The 25,271-nt window shown below is 40.3% G+C and overlaps 1 protein-coding gene and 1 pseudogene across 1 annotated transcript; one reads left to right on the top strand and one right to left on the bottom strand.

The window, feature by feature from the left end:
• The window catches only part of Gm9597, a 78,249-nt pseudogene that overhangs the window by 28,261 nt on the left and 24,717 nt on the right, over nt 1–25,271 (bottom strand).
• On the top strand, nt 17,950–23,377 carry 1700001F09Rik (RIKEN cDNA 1700001F09 gene). The gene is made up of 5 exons (NM_027940.2): nt 17,950–18,010; nt 18,971–19,127; nt 20,281–20,412; nt 21,073–21,257; nt 23,030–23,377. The coding sequence occupies exons 1-5, from the start codon at nt 17,995–17,997 to the stop codon at nt 23,092–23,094; spliced, it is 555 nt and encodes a 184-aa protein (NP_082216.1). The 5' UTR covers nt 17,950–17,994; the 3' UTR covers nt 23,095–23,377.

Genomic DNA, 25,271 nt, shown 5'->3' with positions numbered 1-25,271 from the left:
AGGAGTTCTCTGGTAGAATTTTTAGGGTCACTTATATATACTATCATATCATCTGCAAAAAGTGATATTTTGACTTCCTCTTTTCCAATTTGTATCCCCTTGATCTCCTTTTGTTGTCGAATTGCTCTGGCTAATACTTCAAGTACTATGTTGAAAAGGTAGGGAGAAAGTGGGCAGCCTTGTCTAGTCCCTGATTTTAGTGGGATTGCTTCCAGCTTCTCTCCATTTACTTTGATGTTGGCTACTGGTTTGCTATAGATTGCTTTTATCATGTTTAGGTATGGGCCTTGAATTCCTGATCTTTGAAAGACTTTTATCATGAATGGGTGTTGGATCTTGTCGAATGCTTTTTCCGCGTCTAATGAGATGATCATGTGGTTTTTGTCTTTGAGTTTGTTTCTATAATGGATTACATTGATGGATTTTTGTATATTAAACCATCCCTGCATCCCTGGAATAAAACCTACTTGGTCAGGATGGATGATTGCTTTAATGTGTTCTTGGATTCGGTTAGCAAGAATTTTATTGAGGATTTTTGCATCGATATTCATAAGGAAAATTGGTCTGAAGTTCTCTATCTTTGTTGGATCTTTCTGTGGTTTAGGTATCAGAGTAATTGTGGCTTCATAGAATGAGTTGGGTAGAGTTCCCTCTACTTCTATTTTGTGGAATAGTTTGTGCAGAACTAGGACTAGATCTTCTTTGAAGGTCTGGTAGAACTCTGCACTAAACCCATCTGGCCCTGGGCTTTTTTTGGTTGGGAGACAATTAATGACTGCTTCTATTTCCTTTTGGGATATGGGACTGTTTAGATCGTTAACTTGATCCTGGTTTAACTTTGGTACCTGGTATCTGTCTAGAAACTTCTCCATTTCATCCAGGTTTTCCAGTTTTGTTGAGTATAGCCTTTTGTAGAAGGATCTGATGGTGTTTTGGATTTCTTCAGGATCTGTTGTTATGTTTCCCTTTTCATTTCTGATTTTGTTAATTAGGATGTTGTCCCTGTGCCCTCTAGTGAGTCTAGCTAAGGGTTTATCTATCTTGTTGATTTTCTCAAAGAACCAACTCCTCCTTTGGTTAATTATTTGAATAGTTTTTCTTGTTTCCACTTGGTTGACTTCGCCCCTGAGTTTGATTATTTCCTGCAGTCTACTCCTCTTGGGTGAATTTGCTTCCTTTTTTTCTAGAGCTTTTAGATGTGTTGTCAAGCTGCTAGTATGTGCTCTCTCCCGTTTCTATTTGGAGGCACTCAGAGCTATGAGTTTCCCTTTTTGAAATGCTTTCATTGTGTCCCATAGGTTTGGCTATGTTGTGGCTTCATTTTCATTAAACTCTAAAAAGTCTTTAATTTCTTTCTTTATTCCTTCCTTGACCAAGGTATCATTGAGAAGAGTGTTGTTCAGTTTCCACCTGAATGTTGGCTTTCCATTATTTGTGTTGTTATTGAAGATCAGCCTTAGGCCATGGTGGTCTGATAGGATACATGGGACAATTTCAATATTTTTGTATCTGTTGAGGCCTGTTTTGTGGCCAATTATATGGTCAATTTTGGAGAAGGTCCCGTGAGGTGCTGAGAAGAAGGTATATCCTTTTGTTTTAGGATAAAATGTTCTGTAGATATCTGTCAGATACATTTGTTTCATAACCTCTGTTAGTTTCACTGTGTCCCTGTTTAGTTTCTGTTTCCACGATCTGTCCATTGGTGAAAGTGGTGTGTTGAAGTCTCCCACTATTATTGTGTGAGGTGCAATGTGTGCTTTGAGCTTTACTAAAGTATCTTTAATGAATGTGGCTGCCCTTGCATTTGGAGCGTAGATATTCAGAATTGAGAGTTCCTCTTGGAGGATTTTACCTTTGATGAGCATGAAGTGTCCCTCCTTGTCTTTTTTGATAACTTTGGGTTGGAAGTCGATTTTATCCAATATTAGAATGGCTACTCCAGCTTGTTTCTTCAGACCATTTGCTTGGAAAATTGTTTTCCAGCCTTTCACTCTGAGGTAGTGTCTGTCTTTTTCCCTGAGATGGGTTTCCTGTAAGCAGCAGAATGCTGGGTCCTGTTTGTGTAGCCAGTCTGTTAGTCTATGTCTTTTTATTGGGGAGTTGAGACCATTGATATTAAGAGATATTAAGGAAAAGTAATTGTTGCTTCCTTTTATTTTTGTTGTTAGAGTTGGCATTCTGTTCTTGTGGCTGTCTTCTTTTTGGTTTGTTGAGGGATTACTTTCTTGCTTGTTCTAGGGCGTGATTTCCGTCCTTGTATTGCTTCTTTTCTGTTATTATCCTTTGAAGGGCTGGATTCGTGGAGAGATAATGTGTGAATTTGGTTTTGTCATGGAATACTTTGGTTTCTCCATCTATGGTAATTGAGAGTTTGGCTGGGTATAGTAGCCTGGGCTGGAATTTGTGTTCTCTTAGTGTCTGTATAACATCTGTCCAGGCTCTTCTGGCTTTCATAGTCTCTGGTGAAAAGTCTGGTGTAATTCTGATAGGCCTTCCTTTATATGTTACTTGACCTTTCTCCCTTACTGCTTTTAATATTCTCTCTTTATTTAGTGCATTTTTTGTTCTGATTATTATGTGTCAGGAGGAATTTCTTTTCTGGTCCAGTCTATTTGGAGTTCTGTAGGCTTCTTGTATGTTCATGGGCATGTCATTCTTTAGGTTTGGGAAGTTTTCTTCTATAATTTTGTTGAATATATTTGCTGGCCCTTTAAGTTGAAAATCTTCATTCTCATCAACCCCTGTTATCTGTAGGTTTGGTCTTCTCATTGTGTCTTGGATTTCCTGGATGTTTTGAGTTAGGATCTTTTTGCATTTTGTATTTTCTTTGATTGATGTGCCGATGTTCTCTATGGAATCTTCTGCACCTGAGATTCTCTCTTCCACCTCTTGTATTCTGTTGCTGATGCTCATGTCTATGGTTCCAGATTTCTTTCCTAGGGTTTCTATCTCCAGTGTTGCCTCACTTTGGGTTTTCTTTATTGTGTCTACTTCCCTTTTTAGGTCTAGTATGGTTTTGTTCATTTCCATCACCTGTTTGGATGTGTTTTCCTATTTTTCTATAAGGACTTCTACCTGTTTGGTTGTGTTTTCCTGCTATTCTTTAAGGACTTGTAACTCTTTAGCAGTGCTCTCCTGTATTTCTTTAAGTGAGTTATTAAAGTCCTTCTTTATGTCCTCTACCATCATCATGAGATATGCTTTTAAATTCGGGTCTAGCTTTTCGGTTGTGTTGGGGTGCCCAGGACTAGGTGGCGTGGGAGTGCTGCGTTCTGATGATGGTGAGTGGTCTTGATTTCTGTTAGTAGGATTCTTATGTTTGCCTTTCGCCATCTGGTATTATCTGGAGCTGTGCAGGATACACTCGGCAGGATCCTGGAACTAAGATGTCTGTGCAGGGTACACTAGGCAGGGTCCCAGAACTAAGATGTCTGCTGCCAATGCTCAGGCAAAGAGCTCCCGCACCAGGCAAGTCCCTATCCTCTGACTGGGAAAATAGTCACCTGCCTGTACAGGACACACTAGGCGGGATCACAGAACCAAGATGTCTGCTGCTGATGCTCAGGCCAAATGCTCCCACGCCGGGCAGATCCCTATCCTCTGGCTGGGAAAATGGTCATCTGCCTGTGCAGGATACACTTGGCGGGATCCCGGAACAAAGATGTCTGCTGCTGATGCTCAGGCAAAGCGCTCCTGCGCTGGGCAGATCCCAATCCTCAGAATTCTTAAGATTGCATGGCTGGTGTTGTGGGTATCTGGTGGTAGTCAGCTGACTGTGCGCCCTAGCTACCCAGGTGCTGCTCGGACCATAAGGGGCTTGTGCCCCTACTCAGACCGGGTTTTTGCTTCCCTGACTAATGCAGTCTCAAGTCCCACCCGATTGGACTGGTGCAGATGCTGTGTTCCACTCACCAGAAGTCTTAAGATTGCTTGGCGGGTGTTGTGGGTAGCTGGTGGTAGTCAGATGACTGTGCGCCCTAGCTACCCTGTGCTGATCGGACCGGAAGGGGCTCACCTTTAAATTCTCTTAAGTTAGTATGTAAATAATGATATCATTGTGTAACGATGATTTAATTTTTCACACCAAGAAATAGAATGTTGCTTTCTTTTTCTTGGACCTAAATGGTTAAATGGAACCAATGATGGAAATCTTCTGTCAAAGTTCCCTCTCTAAAGAAAATTCTTTTGATTCCTGACTAAGGAACAGAGTGTGGTGTGTGTTTCTGGTTGAGGCCTCTTAACAAGTTAAGGAACTAAACTAGATTTCCTTTTTAGAAACCCATAAAAGTGTGCCATCTTGTATCAAAAGTTTCTTCTGAGTGTGATGAGAACAACGTTTTTTTTTTTCCCCACAGAGATATTGTCAAGACTGAAGCTTCTGTGTGCAAAGCAGAGATCTGCTCTACCTTTCCCAACTCAGTCCATGACTCAGTTTATGTTCAAATAATGTATGACCTTATTAGTGATGCAACATAGATGAATACCTCCTGTATTCTCCTCATGGGAATAGTCTAGACCAGAGTGAGATTATTTTTCTCTTTCTGACTCTCTCTTTGTCCCTTAATTATGTTTCTGTTTGCGTCTGTCTCTCTGTCTCTGTCTATCTCTGTCTCTCTGTCCCTGTCTCTCTCTCTCTCTCTCATGGCGGTTTTGAGATAGTGTTTCTGTGTTTATTCCAAGCTGGTCTCTACCTCACTCTATACACCATGCTGTCCTTGGGAGATTCAGGTAAAATTATGCACCACAAATGCCTACTGCCTGATTCTAAGAAATCATATATACCTTAAAGTATAGTGGAAGTTCATTGTAACAGTGACTGGAGCCTTTGTTCATTTAATCTAGATAGGGAGATTAGAATTTAAGCTCGTTGGGATCTCCAGAGTTAAAAGATTATCCTGTGCTTCCTCCTATTCTGAGTTCCTTCTTCCTTTCCTGTATCCCTCCCATGTTCCCTCTCTCCAGCCATACTTTCTTCCTTCTTTCCTACCTACCTTCCTTATATCCTTCCTTCCTTTCATCCACGTTTATTAATTTCCTTCTTCATTTGCTCTTGTTTCTTTTTATATCTCTGTTTATTTCATTATTTCTTCCACTAATTAAATTTGTGAAAATTTTTGAGACTGCTTCTGACACTATGGCTCAAGTTGGCATAAATCTCATAATAAAACTATGCCTAAGATTTCCAATTGGTAGAATTATAGATAAGGGACAATATGCCTCATAAGATTTTTCTCTTTGGATCACTACTTGGCTTTCATTTTCATAGTATTATTTTATGTGTCCAGGCTTACAAATTATTGAAAAAAATTACTTTTCTTTGTCTCCTCCCCACTTCTGTCTAATTTGTGGTTGAAGTTATTTATTACTTTCTGAATCTTCTTCAAAAGTTAAGGTCAGAATGATGAAGAAGTCTACAGCATTCACAGATGGGAGGAAAACAGGAGGAAGCAACACGATGTAAGACAGGGCTTAGATGCAGACCCAGGACAAAAGAGAAGGTGAGTGGACCACTGAGTGAGGTGAGAAGAGGTTGACTAAAAGTGTCATGCCAGTCTGTACTTCCTGGTGTGGACCACATTGCTATGACAGTTGACCTCTGGAGAAAGTGAGTGAAGCATATACACACATATGTCTACTTTTATATTTTTTCCTGCTTTTCTTTTAAACCCATAGTAATTTTGAAAGAAGAAAAAAGAAAATCCTGACAAAGTTGAACAAAATATAGAAATCATTCAAAGTCCTTAGTGATCAGAGAAGTGCAAATCAAAATGACCCTGAGATTCCAGGTTACATCCATCTGAAATGCTAAGATCTAAACCTACACTGACAGTACATGTTGGCAAGGATGTGGAAAAAAAGGAACATTCCTCCATTGCTGGGGGGATTGGAAACTTGTAAAAACCACTCAGGAAATCAATTTGGAGCTTCCTCAGAAAATTGAAAATATATCTGCCTGAAGATCCAGCTTTTCCACTCTTGGGTTTGAACCCAAAAGATGCCCCACCATACCAAGGGGCTACATATTCCACTATGTTCATAGTAGACTTATTTGTGATACCCAGATGCTGGAGAAAACCCAGATATCCCACATCAGAAGAATGGATATAGAAAATATGGTTCATTTACATAGTGGAATACTACTAAGCTACTAAGCACAAGGACATCCTGAGATTTGCATGTACATGGGTGGAACTACAAACTATCATACTGAGTGATGTAACTCGGACCCAAAAGACATGTATGCTGAGGGGCAGGATGACCCTGTAGCAGGGCCAGCAGACACAATTAACTTAGATCCAGAGACCTCTCAGACCCTGTACCACCAACCAGGCAGCATTCATCAGCATTTATGAGGCTCCAAACACATATACAGCAAAGGACTACCAGGTCTAAGTTCAGTCAGAGAAGATGCACCTAACCCTTAAAAGACTGGAAGCCCAAGGAAGGGTAGGGCTAGTGGGGTGACAATTGTGGATATCATGGGAACATCCAGGTAGAGATGGGGTCTGGATAGAGGTATGGGGTGGGGAAGAGTTAGATAGTAGACCTGGAAGGAGATCAAACCTGGAGTGTAAGAAGATGATTAAAAAAAAAACAATGAAATAATTCAATTTACTCTACAGAAACCAACTTTTAGAGAGAAGACACCAAGCAATGAACTGTCAGAAAGTTGTTTGAACAGAGTAGAAGCCGAAGACATGATGAAGCATACTAAGTTTACAAGGGATGACATCAATACATTAGTCAGTAGTGCTTCATGACAATGTTCTTTTAGGGGGTTTGGGGTTGTGCATACAAGTTGAGGTCAGAGGTCGCTACTGGGAATCTGCCTCAAATACATTAAAATTGTAATTTTCAAGAATAGGTCTCTCACTGATCAGGGACCTCAGCAATTGGCTACACTACCCAGTGTACTCAGGGATTTGCCTAGGTGTCGCCCCACTGCTGTTATTACAGGTGCATGACTCCATGAGAAGCTTTAGATAGGGGTGATAGGACTCTGAACTCAGGCCTCAAGCTTTTGTATAATATTATATACTGCCGTGTATTACTACATAGGCTGTTATGCAAACAATGGATTTCATAGAATTCTCTCTGTTCATCATCTCCTATCACACCCCATCCTTTATACTGACCATTTCTCAGAATATTCCCAGTAAACATTTGATATCATCTTAATTTAAGTTTAGATTCAGCATGATAGAGAAAATGTGTGGCATTTGTCCTTTTGATTTTGGTTCATTTCATCTCTTTGACTGTTTTCCATTCGACTCCATTCTTCAGCAGATGACATAAGTTCATTCTGAATAACACTTCCCATTTCCCAATGTTTTGGTCTAGTAATGTGTTTCCAGGCAGATTCTATAATGTGGCTTTTTTGTACAGTGCTGCAGTTCACATCCTTGTATGCAAGCACCTCTACTGACATCAATCTTCCAGCTAAAAGTTTAAATGTAGGATTGCAGGATAGAATGGCAGTTCTATTTCAGGACTTTGAGCATTCTCTAAACCAAGGTTTTCTCCAGCAGCTTTGCTAGTTTCCAGTCTTAGTGAATAGTGTTCCTTTCCTCACATCCTCCACACCATTTGTTGTTTGTTCCCTTAATTGTGCACATGCTATCTGGAATGAGATTGCACGTTGGTGTGGTTTTCTTTAAATTTACATTCCTTTTATGACTGAAAATATTGAATATGGTTCATTATTGATTCACCATTTCACTCCTTTTTGGAATCATCTGTTCATCTCATTTACTGTGAAACCCTGTATTACTACAATTCTACCCAGATACCTGTGTCCTTACCTACATCTTGGTGTGGCTTCTCTTAGGAATTTCTGCCTATTATAATAAGATCTTTAATTAATAGTGATATGACTTTAGTCCAGTGTCACATCTTGGAATCTGATTTCTGTTCACACATATGAGGACCCACATGGCCAGGCACCATTTGGTAAGGGTATCCTTTCTTCAATGTAAGTTTGACTTCCTTACTAGAACTCACATGCCTTTTCTCTGTCAGGACAACTCATTCTGGGTGAAAAGGTCATGGGTGCTTGGTTGATCATAAACTGTAAAGAGGAGTTCTGACCTAGTCATGCCTAAAGTTTTCTTGTAGTACCTGTCAACAGGAACCATTTTCCAAAGTTTTACTGAGTTCAGATTTGTAAAAATTCATCCACTAGGCACCAAGCTCCAGAAGTTTGAACCAGCCTTGCTGACAAATTTGAACTGACCTTACTTTTCTTCTTACTTCACCAAGACCACTTCCCTAATGAAAGTAGAGTTTGCAGGGATCCACATGTTTATTTTCTCTTTCTATCTTGTTTCTTTATACTTGCTCATTGCTTCTAAGTCTCAGGTATTATGTTGAATAAGGTAGAGAGAATTTATACTCTGGTCTTGTTTCTTATTTTATACAGACTTTCTCTCTCTCCCATTACTATAATGTTGACTATGTTTGTTGAATAGAAGATTTATTAGGGTGAGGCATGTTTCTCCTATACCTAGTTTCTTCAGGAATTTTATCATGAGGTGATGATGGACATGTCCAATGCATTTTCTGCAGGTACTGAGATGACAATTCAACTATTAATTTTTGAGACTATTTTTGTGCTGAGATACATTTATTTGATTTACATCTATTGTGTTATCCTTGCATAACTAAATCACATTTTCATTGTGTGTATAGAACTTTATTTTTAGATTTATTTATTCTTTGAGATAGGGTCTCTCTATGAAGCCCTGCCTGTTTTGGGACTCATGGGACCATATTGGCCTCAAACTCACAGATATCTGCCTGCAAGTGCTGCCTTTCAAGTGCAGAGATTAAAGTATTCTTATGCTACTACACATGGCATTTCTTTGTTTGTTTGTTTTTTTTAAGACAGGGTTTCTCTGTATAGCTCTGGCTGTCCTGGATCTCACTTTGTAGACCAGGATTACCTTGAACTGAATGCAGAAATCCACCTGCCTCTGCCTCCTGAGTGCTGAGATTACAGGCATGCACCACCATGCCCAGCACACCGACATGGTTTTAAATTTGTTCTGGAATTCAATTTTCAACTGCTTGTTAAGCTCATATAACTTTCAGGGATATAGGTATTGCAGTTGTTGCGAACTGCGGTGATGGTGTTTTACTGTTATCCACTTTATAACAGGGGGAGGCAACCATGATTTTGTGGAATCTGATAGTGTTTCTTCCATTTCTGACTCATACAAACATTTGCTCTCCTTGAAAGATCTGTAGCAACATATGATTGTGTATCTGTTTTGTTTTGGGCTTTTATTGCTTGGAAGACATTATCATGGCTTATCATTCTGTGTGTATTTGAGGTTTCTGAGTATTGAATGGTATGGGAAGGACTTGAACTGGTGTAACACAAAGGGACATTGCAAAGAATCTCCATAAATACTACCCAAATTAGTACTTGCCAGCATGCCTCTCTTCAAGGAGCATTAGGTAGTCCAAAAATAGACTCAAAAATAGAATGGAAGAAGGCTGGGGATATTGTGAATTCTTTTTATAGTGAGGAATTATTCTGTAATCCTATGGTTCCCATTACCTTTTACAGAGAAGAAAGGGGACAGAAGTAATTGAAGCTCATGGGTATTTAAAATCTATACTCAATTAGGTTAGGGAGGGGAGCTGGGAAACTGATAAGATAACAATCAATAAAGCTAGGGTCAGGAGGCCATTCAGGTGTGAATTTATATTTCTGAGTGACTTTTCTACTCTTTTTTATAATTTATTTTTATTCATTTTCTAATCAGAATTACAAATAGGGACAAAACCAACAAAGAATGTTTCATGACACATGAAGCAAAAATAAAAGCAACTATATGAAACACCAGGAAAAAATACATATACCACCTATCAAAGACAAAAAAACAGATCCCCTTAAGATAGAAGGAACACAGAAGTCAAGGAAATTCTGGCATCCCAGTGCAAAATCAAGGTTGAGAAAGAGGGGATGACCCAAATCTGCTGAAAGAGATGTATGCCTCTAAGACACACTGTCACACTCCTGAGAAAGAAATGCGTATGGTCAAATTCTCTTAGCTACCAGAATGACAGGAATCTTCGTCTCCACCAGACATATTTCAGTGGGCCTGTGGTTATTCCACATGACTGAATCAAGCATACACACACCACAGGATTGCTAAGTACTGCCACTTATGAAAAACATCCATAATTGTTTAAATAACATAATCATCTATTCTCTACCCATGAGCTGAGTTTCCTAATAATATTTTCACCACTAATCTTCAGCTAAATCAACTAGGGAATGTCCCCATGATAAAACACACTTGACGTCTGTCTGTACTGCCAAGCTGTATTAAATGCAAACGACATAGGCATAATGTAAGTATTTATGTTGCTCTGTATCTGAATTAAAAAAAATGAGAAGAGCTCTCGAAGTAAGGAAGAGTAAAAGTGTTCACCTGAAGACATTGTGCAAGCCAAGATTTACTGGGAGAGGCAAAATCTCTCATCATGTACCTCTTTACATAATCATAATAACATTGAAATTATATAAATATATATCAATAAGACTTTTCTACTCTTAACAGAATACTGGCTGACACTTGCCTAAATATTTCCACCAACTGACATTCCTCAACCACAGGGCATTTAAGCTGATTTCTCTGCAGAGTTGGATTTGAATTGGAGAGCATGCACCTATGTACCTGCTGCCCCTGGCAGCCGTGGTTCTAATAATGTGAGAGGGAGGTCACTTCCTTAGCCTGACAGCAAAATGAAGATCTTTGAGCTCCGGAGATATAAAAACTTATGGACCTTTAAATGACCTGAAAGAGCAGAATGGTAGCAATGGTAACCTAGGATGGTGTTTGCAGAGGTGCCTGTTATGAAGGTAAGCTTTCCAACTAGATATTTACTGATAAATGGGCTTTAACGTATCTTAAATCTGAAGATTTTTAGACAGGGTAAGGCAATATTTTTTACATGAAGCACCCGTTGCGATGTTAAATGTCAGGTAATTCATTTTGGAAGATTTAACAAGTAAGCTGTGTTTATTGTAGTCAGCACAGTAATCAGTAGTAAATTAAGTGTACTGGTTCATGTTTTTATAAATGATTTTAACAGTGTGAGGAGCCGAGCACATACGTAGATATTTAACTAATAAATAGTAAGTGGTTGCTTCTGTTTCTTCATTCATACACTGTAATACATAAACACAGAGTTATTTTGACAACAAGCCCCCCCCCCAAACATAAAACATTCTACCTGCACATCTTCAGCAACTGTCTAAACAGCAAAACTAAACAGAAATAGGACAGCAGGTCCCTACTCTTAGATCAACCTGCTGCCAAGGCTTTGAAGGAGATTCAGCATGAGCCTAGTGAATCACAGTTGGTGCATCTTAAGGACATCATTGTAAAAGATTTCAAAGTAAAAGTGAAGTGCTTAAAACATGGAAATATTGTTTCCCCAAGGAAGAAAACCTACCTCATTTCTCTAAGGAAAAAAACAAGATTAAAGGTGATTCTAATTTTAATAACACTATATGTCATTTGAGTGCAAAGATGCATGTGTGAGCCCACATCTGCAGTGCTTACGAATGTCTAGACAACAGGATCTCAGCTCTGTGCATGTCCTGCATCTTCTTCACACCCTCAGTTCCTTCTATATCCTTCTCATTGATCATTAAAGCTCTTAGGTATATAAATTAGACTATGAATACAATAAACCAGAAATTAGCAAGCTGTTTACACAAATGACAATTCTTAAAGTAATAATAATAATAATATTAATAATAATAATGGGAATGATGTTAACAGTCTTTTATAAAACATACAGTGAAATGAAACAAACTAGTATGTTTAATATGCAAATTAGACATTTTAAACCGAAACTTAATTAACCAGAAAGGCTATATTACACGTGTACCTCAGTCTAATAAACTGGAAGAGCAATGGTTCCCATAATTCAAATAAGTAAATCATGTGATTATAAAACAGCATGTGGTTATACTGAAAAGCCTTACATTATGGGATAACTTGATCCACTGACTCTTCTTCTGCCTCTGGTGTTGTCAATGAAATATTTCACAATTCTGTGTAGGATTACATTTTAAAGTGTTCTTTGTAAATATTCACTTTCTTGAATCCATATACTTTTTCCAATTAGTCAACCTCTAACCTATTCTGTTAAGTTAGTTGTTTCTTCTGATACTACCTGGAGCCTCACACTCCACATGACAAGCTGAAGACAATTCCCTGATACTTGTCTGGCTACTATTCTATTCTGTCAGCAGCTATTTGTATCATAGTTAATATCAGATGATAAACTGTATAGAAATACTGATGGGTGGTTGCATACCAACATTTACTCTTCATAGCCCAGTCATTAAACTCTGTGTTTGTGCCCTGTCTCTATTGATAGGGAGAACATATTTATTTATGTATGTATGTATGTATGTATGTATGTATGTATGTATGTATGTATTAAATATTTTTTATTATTATGTATTTTCCTCAGTTAGATTTAGAATGCTATACCAAAAGTCCCCCATACCCTCCCCCCTACTTCCCTACCCACCCATTCCCATTTTTTGGCCCTGGCATTCCCCTGTACTGGGGCATACAAAGTTGGCGTGTCCAATGGGCCTCTCTTTCCACTGATGGCCAACTAGGCCATCTTTTGATACATATGCAGCTAGAGTCAAGAGCTCCGGGGTACTGGTTAATTCATAATGTTGTTGCACCTACAAGGTTGCAGATCTCTTTAGCTCCTTGTATATGTTCTCTAGCTCCTCCATTTGGGGCCCTGTGCTCCATCCAATAGCTGACTGTGAGCATCCACTTATGTGTTTGCTAGGCCCCGGCCTACTCTCACAAGAGACAGCCATATCAGGGTCCTTTCAACCAATGCTTGCTAGTGTATGCAATGGTGTCAGCATTTGGATGCTGATTATGGGGTGGATCCCGGGATATGGCAGTCTCAAGATGGTCCATCGTTTTGTCTCAGCTCCAAACTTTGTCTCTGTAACTCTTTCCATGGGTGATTGTTTCCAAATCTAAGAAGGGGCAAAGTGCCTACACTTTGGTCTTCGTTCTTCTTCAGTTTAATGTGTTTTGCAAATTGTATCTTATATCTCGGGTATACTAAGGTTCTGGGCTAATTTATTTATTTTACTGTTTGAAAATATTACACACACATATATATTGATCAGATTGACACTTTACTACCCTCACAACCATCCATATCTGCCCACACCACTCTTTCTGACCAAATTCATGTGCTGTGTATATATATTTATAAAATTTTAAATATAACTTATACATTATATTATAAATATATTTTAAGTATATAATTTATATTATATTACATAAATATTTATTTCATTAATGATAATTATAAATATATAAAAATTTATGTTTAATACATATAAATATACATAAATATGTTACCATTTACATACACCTGAGTGTGAAGCCATCTATTATAGTATGGTTCTTATTTGAAGTACAGGTACATAATATAATCTGAGGGTTCACAGGCTTCTTGGTTAGGTAAGACTGTTGATCACTTTTTCACAGCAGATTTCATAGTATGTAGTCTGTAGGGTTTTGATATTTCACTATCATGAATATTATTTAAAAAAAGAAAGCTAAGTAAAAGATACCAGACTCGAAAGATTACATAGAGCATGACATTCAGTAGGGCATGTACACAGTTATGTTAAAATATTTATGTAAAAACCCTCTCCAATCTCTGACAAAATTAGATATGATACACTAATCAGTGTAGTATGAGAACTCCCAGATCTCAGCTACTTCAGGCATCTCTAGAAAATGCCTCAAAACAGATGCCTTATTTTCATCTCTCCAATTCTACACAATTCCCCCTTCATCTGCATTTTCTTTTCCATATTTAAAAAGCTAACAGACTATTATATTTCACTGATGTATGCTGAGAGTATAATACTACTTCCCTTATAGCTATTGGTCATTGCTAATATGTATTAGTGTTGTTAAATTTTTTCTGTAGAATAAGATTTAGGACATGAACCAAATCCTTGCTCCAGTTTTTGTTTTCCTGCAATAACAAGCTGGGCTGCAATTCTCACGTAAAATCTTCCAGAACACCTGGCCAACATAACCATACTTTGGTCATTAGTGATGACATTTTCCATTCTGTCCAGGTCAGTCGTCACAGCATAGAAACTGGCTGGACATGTATTAACCTCTTCTGGCTAGTTTCAGTACTGCAAGGGGATCTATCACACTTTATCTAGATGTGTTGTGTATTGTCTAGTGTCTTATTCTGGAGTCTGGGTATTTCATGTGTATTTGCATGGGGATCCAAAGGATCTCTTCTGGATACGTTTGTCATTGGAAGATGATTGATAGACATCTTTTAATATTTTGAGTAACAAAAGGCAATCTATCCCACTCTCTGGAAAAGGCACTTTGACTTCAGGTAAATTTGGGTGAGGTACTGAGCAGGAAGGTAAGAGCTGTCCTGTGAGACGTCAGAAGTCCCTTCCCTAGATGTTGTGTTGTAACCTGGAGAGCCCTGGCATTTTCTGTGATGTTACTAATGTGTGGTGACTCCAACTGCTCTTGGAGCATTCATTAACTACCTTTATGGTTCACCCTTAGACATGCTGACAAAACTGACCAGGCCTCTGGGAGGAGAGAACAATGAACATACCGAGACCAGAAAGAGGCAGCCACAAGATGGCCTTTGGTCTTAGTGTTAAAGAGCAAGAATTAATGGTCCTGGGGAAGTCACTGTGAATCCTGGGCATGAAAGAGGGAGCTTCCTAGAGAAGGTGGGCTTGAGCTTGGACTTCCAGTAATGGGAATCAGGAGCTTGGAGCTTCTGGGAAGCATTTGTGTGACAGAGAGCAGGAAATATCAAGGCTGCGGCTGCTCTGCAAGAGCTCCTCAATTTCATTCTGACTGTCAGAAGAGGGCATCAGGATGCAGCCTCCTCCTCCTTGCTCCTAGGGCTACCACACCAGCTGACTTTGATCTTAAGATGCTCTCTGGATGACTTTGGTACTGGATGGCAATCTGTCTTATCCCATCTTCTGGATACTTTGGGTACTGAGGATCTAGCACCCTCTTCTGGATATATTTGATATTACATGGAGGACTTTCATCCTTTTCTGCCTGCTTTAAGTATAGGAAATAAATCTGACCCATTCTTCTAGTCACTGAAGCTACTCCATGACACAGGCCTCACGGATCATGTGAATTCAGGCTATGTCCTGGACTACCCTCATGCAGTGGCTGCCAAATTCTGCCTCCTATATACTAAGACCTTCTGGTGCTTATTAATCTAAGTATCCTGATGCCAGGACAACACAGGTTGGGGTTCCTTAGTAAGGGATCAAGGGCTTCAAGACCTCCCTCATGGGCCTGGAAGGAAAGACTACCCTTCTAAAAAGTTCCCAGGAAGTCTGTGCACAGGTCCTGGCCCACATCAACCCTGTTACCATTTTTTTAAAAAAAAAATATATCTTCAGAACACAGATTCTCAGTTGTAGGTACTTATTGCTACAAAGCTACCCAGAGCAAAATAATCAGTATTTGCTGGGAGGAGACTCAATATCAGGATGGCTATATATAATCCTCACGGGATTTCAATGTGCCACCAAGGTGAACATATAGACAAAGAGCAGTGCTGACTAAGGTGGGGTTCCCTGTGCATGGAGACAGCATCACCTTGCAACAGGCCCCACTGTAGACTCCAGATTCCAAGGATGCATAGACCCATGGGGGACACAAGCACAGACACACACACACACACAGACACACTCTCACACACACACACACACACACACACACACACACACACACACACACACAAAATTGGTCCTCTATGAGGAGTCTATGTCTGTAAGCTTTTGCTACACTGCATCCTTGGTGTATTCCTTTAAGTTCCATGGAAGTTTGATAGCAAAAATCAAGGAAAGGATATAAACCTGGACACATACCAAGTTCTCAGACATTCACTGCTTTTGTCTTGGACACAGGCAATCACAGCTTGGTGGTGCTAAGCACTAGGGAATCCAGGAACTCCATGCATCACATCAGATACTAGCTGACATTCCCCTCCAAGCACAGCATGGCTGGCTAACTTATGCCATCCAGAGCCAGCAGGACTGCAGTATGTGCTGAGGTACATGACTAGCCACAGTGGTTGGGAGCAATATCCTATCTTTAGAACAGCTGCCCTGATTTTAGGCCAAGAAGTGGGAGGGAGTGGGTAGGGGAGCAGGGCGGGGGGAAGGTATAGGGAACTTTAGGGATAACATTTTAAATGTAAATGAAGAAAATATCTAAAAAAAAATTAAAAAACAGAAGAGGAAACTTCTCAAAGAGTAGCTGAAAAGCTCTTCCAGATACTGGACCAACAGTTATTCCAATCGCTTTGAATTGTGTCAAACCATAGCAAGGAATTCATAGACAAAACTTGTCAATTAACAGTGAATGATTTATGGATAAATGGGAAACTTCATGGTGCAGGCAGACTTAAGAGTTCTGGTCTCATGAAGTAAAGAAGATTTCTTAAATGGAAACACTACAAAAATCTCAGTAGAGTGCAGAGAAAGGTGGATGGGCCTCATTCTTACTTTGGACCTATTGTACACAAATACAGGGAGGGATTCATCCCTATACTATTTGATTGGAATGCCTGCTGCATTGCTTTCCAGGCTCAGAGATAATTAGCCTCCCAAACTATAACTATTACTTTTTCATTACCCATGTTCTACAGTTCTCCCTAAAGGCTAGTCATCTGACTACCTGAGAGACAGAGTGGGCGTCTGACTACCCCACCATCCCCCCAGACACTTTGGAGCCTTGTCATAGTGATATTGCATCGCTCAAGATGGTAGACAAAGACAACACAATCAATTTGGAAAGGCTTTACATGATTTTTCCACAATTTTACTGGTGAGTTTAAGTATCATTTTAGCATGCACTCAGCACACCCAGGTCAATAAGGCAAAAGGAATAGATGTCAATGCCAAACAGATCCCCTCCTGAAATGGTGGATCCATTAAAATTGAGGTTTCACTGGGCCAGAGGCATTTCCATCCCCTATCCATCACCTATCCATTATATTGAGTCTTAAGCATCTTATGAATACAGGATCATTATCCAATCCTGAACAGTCTCAGGCCTGGAACTGAGGACACAAAAATGTAGAAACTGGAGAAGGGATAGGTAATGGGACTATGGAGCAGCAATTCAATATCCCTGTAGGCTTTTGTTCACAGATGCCTATTTTGTGTGGTTGTTTTAGAGACAGGAAGAATGTGGGATTTTAGCTTTTGAAGAATGGATGTAAAATTTACAAGTTGATGCTCTCCCTGTATCTGCCTTGCTCTATTGCCAAGTACAAGGGAGTTTTCTTTGCAAAGAAATGGGGTTGTAAAACAGAGATTTAAAGAAAACACATGGCTCAATATAGTGAAACAATGTGTGCTTCCAAGGTATGTGCTCACTAAAAAATATAATCCAATTTGCATAAAAATAAAGGTGCAGGAGGATGTTTTTGGCCTCTGGGAAACAGGGCCTCCTGGGGAATAGGATTGTCTGTTACATGAATACACCCCAGAACTAGATTTATATTGAAGAAGAATCTCCCTCATCCAACGATGCTAGAGCTTTAGATCCTATCAAAGATGAGCCAACCATACCATGGCTCTAACAAAATCTCCCCATTCAAATCATTTGACTTGTAGTGAAGCAGAGAGAAATGTCTGGTTTTGGAAGGAAAAGTTGCCAAGAGTTAACCCCTGGGTCAAAAGAGAGACTCCAGGAAAGGGCACTTCAAAAACTGGTCAAGATGGGGCAAGCTGGCAAGCAGGTAAGCCATGGACATTCCCAGTGACATCATCAATAGTCATTTCCCTTGACAATCTCTTGTATCCAGGAGAACCTTAGAATGTTCAGTGATGTCACCAGTGTTGTGGTAACAAGAGTTGCCTGTGAGGGATTCCATCAGATCCTAATGGGTTCCCAAGCAGGTATGTTGTCCATGCTCCTCAGGGTATTTTGGAGGGAGAATATAATACAAACAGAGACCAGATCAAGGCAGAAGGACACTGTCCCTCTATCATGTTGGGAGAGGGCAAGAAAGAACTGGTCATGGAGAAGGCACAGTGAGACCTGGGCAAGGTTGGGGGAGCTTCCTGGGGGATGTGGGCTTGAGCTGGTCCTTGCAGGAATATGGCGTTTGATCTGGATCCTTCAGATTCCTCAATGGTTAAACAAGAGTCAGGAATATCTGATGATTAGTTTTACAGACAGTGTGGAATTGACAAGCCTGCAGTTGATTTGCTGAGAGATCTTTATTTTCCTGGGAATGGAAAATTATTCAAGAAACAGCTCTGTGAGAATAACAAAGTGTTGCTCTCAGGAAAGAGTGTTGAAGCACTTCATCCTGATATAGTTTCCTCTAGGTTACATAAGGATGGGGTGCCAAGAACAGAGAGGTATATTCCCCTGCTCATGTATCAAGGTATCAGAAATTTTGGTATTGAACACATATGATGTGGACTGATTCACAGTCTGTGGTCAGTGTAGTAGTGTATGACCTCTCATCACACACTATAAGAAGTCTAGAAAGGTGTTGGCTCATCGGATGTTAGGGGCTGGTGTTTATGGTCAGTTTGTTTTGTGCTACGAGGGATGGAATAAGTTGTAAGATATGAACTGAAAATGCCCTCCAATTCTTTCTGGAGCAGTTTATTATGCATTTCAGTCCTTGGAGATTGCAATAGGTTGTCAGGCATATGTTTAGTGATGGTGGATGGGAACAGGGACCTAGCTGAGGAGACCAGCTTGAAGATAGCTTTCCTGCTCTTTCAGGGATTCACAGTGTCTCTAGATTTTCTTCTTCCTCAGGCTTCTGTGTGTGACAATGCATGGTTTCTGCTTTCCCTGCTTTATTTTCTCTACAAGTTTAAGTGTTTATCTACCTACAGGGTCATTTAGGAAGGCATCACCCCAAACTCCCAACATCGATGAGAACGAGAAAAGAATCAAGAGGTTGGAGAAGCTCAAAAGAGATCTCCAGAACATTAAAAATGAGAGAGACATTCTCCAGGGAATCCTGGCCAAGTACAAGGATTTGAATGACAGGTAGTCATTGTGCCTACTTCTTTACTGACTATCGTGGGCCCTTCCTGTTAAGCCCTGATTCCCTCATACAACAAGACGCTACAACTCCAGGCTGTCCACATATCCAAACTCTTCTGCCTGATTGGAGTTTCAACAGAGAACTTGAAGTTCAGATAGGAGTGAGATGGAGGTCACAGGAATTTTGATGCCTCCAAAAGTAAATCAGAGCCTTTAGCATGAATCACAGTGTGGGGATGAAGTTAGTAATATGTGAGCTCTCATCCTGCCTTTAAAGAAGCTTGCACAGGTGGGGGAGTTGCTAGGTATTGTGTGTTTATGGCCTATCCTTTTAAAATTGATCTGGAGGTAATTTGGGTGCAATTGACCCTGTCAACAGCTGGAGTTGCCTGGTCCCACATATTACCTCTTAGTATGACTGGATTGGCTCCAGTTAATCACTACTTTTCTCAAATTTTATTCATTATACTCTCAGATAATGCCACATCATTATATTTATTTGGCATTCTGATTGAGTGTAAGTGTGTGTGTGTATGTGTGTGTGTGTGTGTGTGTGTGTGTGTGTGTGTGTGTGTGTGTATGTGTGTGTGTGTGTTTGCTTATCATCTGAAGAATCTATGTAATGTGACAGGTCATTATGTTTTGCCTGACACAGTTTCTAGGAAATAACAGTGAGGAAGCAAGGAAGGATCATTTTGAGCAGCACAGGACTTGACTTCTGTGCTTACATTTGAATCACCTGGTAAATGTTATGAAGGCTTTTCCCTGTAGATATGATTATGTCCTTTGGAAATTTTTGTAAAAATAGAACCAAGGATTGGCAAATCCTTGTCTAAAAACAGGAGGGGAGTCATATAGATTTAACGTGGTCCCAAGCCTGTTACCCAGGTTCCAGGAAAGTTCTTTGAGAGCTAATCTATTATTTCAAGCCCCTTCAGTGAACTGAAGCAGGTGAGCTTCCTGCCATTACTTCTCTGTCTCTACTGGCCCCAGGCCAAGGGTAATAAATTTAATAAGCACAAAGTGGAACCAGTAATAAGGAGCTAGGTCGTGGCATACATTGGTTGGGGGAGTGCATGATTCATCTTGAATTGAAATGATCCTTGTATCCTTAGTTCACGGGATTATTTATTCCTTGAGCCATGTCCTCCCACAGGACCAACTTTGAGACATTCATGCTTGAGATGCAACATAACCAGATGATGACTGACCTGAAGAGAATGTCCCAGGACATCAGTGAGGCCTTGTACAAGTGCCAGCATTTGACTAAAGAAAATCAATTATACTGGTGAGTGTCTAACATGGTCATGACTCAAGAACTAGACAGAGGATATGTCTGCCCATCCATGTCTTTGAACCAAAGTGAGGGCTCAGGTTCTATACTGTTTTCTCTAACAGGAAGCCTACCTCCTTTAAAGCAAGACTCTAAGATTTTAACATCTTGTACTCATTTTGGGAAAGTGTGTAGAGTCTGTGAGCCACTCAAGTCATTATCCTTTACAACTAAGTATCCTTGAGATAGAAAAGGTTTACACCATGATGGAAATATTAATCAACCTTGAGCCTCTTGGGCTCTGAAATTAGATTCATAGATGAGGTTTCCATGAGGAACATAGAAAGACTGTGTGCTGCTTTGGTCTCTTCTCTCCTAGAGAAGTTTTGCCGTATACCTACAGGTGGTTTTTTAATACTGTAGACATATAAGCACACATGGACCCCATGTTCTCTTCTGAGAGATACATGAGTCCCTGTTGGTGTCAGTGGTTTCAGAAGTACCTTGGGTTTTCTGGAAAGTGGCTGTCCTCTGGATTTGACCTCCCTCTATGTGATGCTCCATGGCCAATCTGGATACTTGTCTGGGGCTGTCTGGGGATCAAGACCCATGATGGGTGGGAGTGGGAGGAAGATGGATGCTGCCTGGAGTCACCATATTTTGTTTGTGGCTCAGCTGCAGGAACTGCCACCTCCTGATTGAATCTAACCTCATCCAGCACAAAGTCAGGATGTTGTGGAAGGAGAACAGACAGCTGCTAAGGAAGCAGATTGCATTGGAAGAATGCAACATAAAAACAAAAATACTATGTAAAGAAGGCAGCCAGAAGATCAAAGACGAATATAGCAGGCAAGCAGCAGGTAGGCTGAATGAAGCATCAGGGGCAGGCTGCCCTAATGTCTAAGCATAAACACAGTCAAGCCTATGTAACATCCTGAAACTTATGCAGGCTCTCTCTTATCTCCCATCCAGTTGTACAATTCTGTGATCATTACCAAGACTTTCTCTGGAGTTGACATTTTTTCAAGAAATTTAATTACTGCCATGCCCTCTCCTCCTCCTCCTCCTCCTCCTCCTCCTTTTCCTCCTCCTCCTCCTCCTTTCCCTCCTCCTCCTCCTCTTCCTCTTCCTTTTCCTCCTCCTCCTCCTCCTCCTCTTCCTCCTCCTCCTCCTCCTCCTCCTCCTCCTCCTCCTCCTCCTCCTCTTCCTCCTCCTAGTTGGACACCTCTAGTTGGCCACTATAAGGCAGAGGAGATCCTGGACCCCTTATAGCATCTCGTTCTTGCTCTATGGTATGGAGAGTGCCTCAGGATGCCACTTCCTGAATTATCTAGGAACCAGGTCCTCTGTTCTGATTTATGGCAAATCACTCAGAGGGGCTTGTGTCCAGTCCCATCCTAGGACAGTAGGGCAGCCTCCAATTTTAATGTTTTATAATTAAAGTCTTTAGTAAAAAAGAGTAAGTTCCACAATATACATATTTTAAAAATAAAAATAAGACTTCTTTTACTTTCTTGCACTAAATTAACCACCTAGAAATTCAAGGTATGTCTGATTGGCTTCACCAAGAGGATTTATAGAATCCTACTCTGCATCCCTCTCTTGATGTAGCTTTCCTTAGTATATCATGGCCCTGGCTTTCCTTCAGTACAGATTCCCCCTCAGAGTTTTTCAGAGTGCTGCATTTCAGAACAATCATTGAATATCAATTCACTAGCCTCTTTTGGACTGACATTGGAGATGATTTTTATGTCACATGAACTGCAACATGTTGAAATGTTCCTGTATAATAACCGTTGTTAACTGTTTTTATTGCTGCTACCAGGGTCTTCTGAGACATAGCCAAGGTAGGTTTAGGGAGCAGAATATATTTCAAATTTGAGCTGGCTGGAAGATGTTCTTTGAACCCTATTTCTTAGGACCTTGAATCTTGTGTGCCAGCTTGTCTGTGCAGAGCTTATACCATACTTGTAGAATCAGCAAGTACTTGCATGGAAAATGTTCCTGACAAGGAAATCAGTACAGGCCAGGGCAGCAGAAACTGGGTTAGTCTAAGAGACTTGTACACATCTTAGGTCCCATTAATTCCTGAAGTGACAGTAAACGTTCTGAAACATAGCAGTATTTTCATAGAGGAGTTTGTGTTTCTATGTGTGTGTGTGTGTGTGTGTGTGTGTGTATGTACTTTTGTGTGTGTGTGTGTGTGTGTGTGTGTCCTTTTGTCCAATGGTGTTTAGCATGTGTGTTTTGTATTTCAGTAATGGTAGGTTCTTGTTGTAGTTGCTTCATTATACAAGTGTGTACTCATGTACTCTTTTTGTATGTGTGTGTGCATGTGTCTTTGAAGGGATGCAATTGTGTGTCTCTGTACATATATGTATGTAATGGTGTCTATAAATATTCATACATTTGCTTGGTCACTAAACATCTTAAATGGTAATAGAGGAAATCTTTAATGAGAATAGTACTCTGTCTGTTCATATTGCATTGGAAAAACCTCAAACATAGTAGCCCATCATCATGCCTATCCACCTAGGTCACTAGAACTAAAGAAGACAAAAAATGGTGTAAAGTCTGATATTCCAAAATTTGTAGACTGAAAAATACTTATCTGTTTTGATTCTATTTGTAGGAAAACAAATAATTGTGGTACCTGGAAGTAAAGAAGAGGCTGCTATGTCAAATCCATGTGCCTGAGAATCAAAAACGCTGGCTAAGGCTTTGTGTTCCTTCTCTGCACTTGGTGAATAGTGATTGCCCACTGGAAGAGCAACAACAGGACCAAAAACAACAACTTAAATAATGGACTTTATGTGAATCTAAGGGGAATGTCTCTCTTAAAAAGAAAAAAAAATGTCTTCTTCTAATGGAACTGAATATGTTTGTTATGTATTAGTCAGTTTGTTTCACTAGCATTAGAAAGGTATGAGGAAGAATTTATTAACATTTCATCATCAATAAAAATTAAGGTTTTAAAATTATTATCAATGTTAAATAATTATTATTATCCAGATCTCAGCTTCACACTCCTCACTTCACAATCCCTCTTTCCAGTGGCTCCCTGCTATCCACCTGTCTTAGTCAGGGTTTTTATTCCTGCACAAACATCATGACCAAGAAGCAAGTTGGGGAGGAAAGGCTTTATTCGGCTTACACTTCCATACTGCTGTTCATCACCAAGGAAGTCAGGACTGGAACTCATGCAGGTCAGGAAGCAGGAGCTGATGCAGAGGCCATGGAGGGATGTTCTTTACTGGCTTGCGTCACCTGGCTTGCTCAGCCTGCTTTCTTATAGAACCAAGACTACCAGCCCTGAGATGGTCCCACCCACAAGGGCCTTTCCCCCTTGATCACTAATTGAGAAAATGCCTTACAGTTGGATCTCATGGAGGCATTTCCTCAACTGAAGCTCCTTTCTCTGTGATAACTCCAGCTGTGTCAAGTTGACACAAAACTAGCCAGTACACCACCCTTCCTAATCTTCTCCTCAGAATTGAGGCAGCCTCCTATGAATAACAACCAGCCTTGCATTATCAAGTTGCAGTACACCTAGGTGCATCTTTGTCTTTTCAGGCTAGATAAATCATGACAGTCAAGACAAGAGGATCCAAAGTTAGGCAATATTGTTGGAGACAGTCTCCTCTCTAGTTTTAGGATTCCCACAAGAAGACCAAGCTATGAAACTGTTACATATGTGGAGAGGGCCTAGGTCCATCCCTTACATATTCTCTGGTCCACAGTTCAGTCTCTATGAGTTACTATGGGCTCAGATTAGTTGAATCTGTAGGTTATCATGTGGTGTCCTTGACCACTGTGGCTTCTTCAACCCTGCCTCTCCCTCTTCCACAAAATTCCCCAAGTCTTTGCCTCTGTTTCCAGAAGCTGCTGAGTGACTGCTCTCTCTCTAAAGATAGTAATGCTAGATCCATGGCTGCACATATAGAAGAATATCATTAACTATGTCGGGGGGTGTGTTTCCATTTCTTGGCATGGGTCTCAAGTTGGGCAAGCCATTATTTGGTCCTTTCATAAAATTAAACTTCATTTTTACCATGCACATCTTTTTTTTAATTAGGTATTTTCCACATTTACATTTTCAATACTATCCCAAAAGTCCCCCATACCCACCCCTCCACCCCTCTACCCACCCACTCCCACTTTTTGGCACTGGCGTTCCTCTGTACTCGGGCATATAAAGTTTGCAAGTCCAATGGGCCTCTCTTTCCAGTGATGGCCGACTAAGCCATCTTTTGATTCATATGCAGCTAGAGTCAAGAGCTCCGGGGTCCTGGTTAGTTCATAATGCTGTTCCACCTATACGGTTGCAGATCCCTTTAGCTCCTTGAGTATTTTCTTTAGCTCCTCCATTGGGGGCCCTGTGATCCATCCATTAACTGACTGTGAGCATCTACTTATTTATTTGCTAGGCCCCGGCGTAGTCTCACTAGAGACAGATATATCAGGGTCCTATCAGCACAATCTTGCTAGTGTATGCAATGGTGTCAGAGTTTGGAGGCTGATTATGGGATGGATCTCTGGATATGGCAGTCTCTAGATGGTCCATCCTTTCGTCTCAGCTCCAAACTTTGTCTCTGTAACTCCTTCCATGGGTGTTTTGTTCCCAATTCTAAGAAGGGGCAAAGTGTCCACACTTTGGTCTTCGTTCTTCTTGAGTTTTGTGTGTTTTGCAAATTTTAACTTATATCTTGGGTATTCTGGGTTTCTGGGCTAATATCCACTTATCAGTGAGTACATATCATTTGAGTTCTTTTGTGATTGGGTTACCTCACTCAGCATAATGCCCTCCACATCCAACCATTTGCCTAGGAAGTTAATAAATTCATTCTTTTTAATAGCTAAGTAGTACTCCACTG

This window comes from Mus musculus, chromosome 14 (assembly GCF_000001635.26).
Source record: "Mus musculus strain C57BL/6J chromosome 14, GRCm38.p6 C57BL/6J".
NCBI classification, from domain to species: Eukaryota; Metazoa; Chordata; class Mammalia; order Rodentia; family Muridae; genus Mus; species Mus musculus.
The sequence above is the reverse complement of the archived record's forward strand: the minus strand, read 5'-3'. Positions and strand labels throughout refer to the sequence as shown.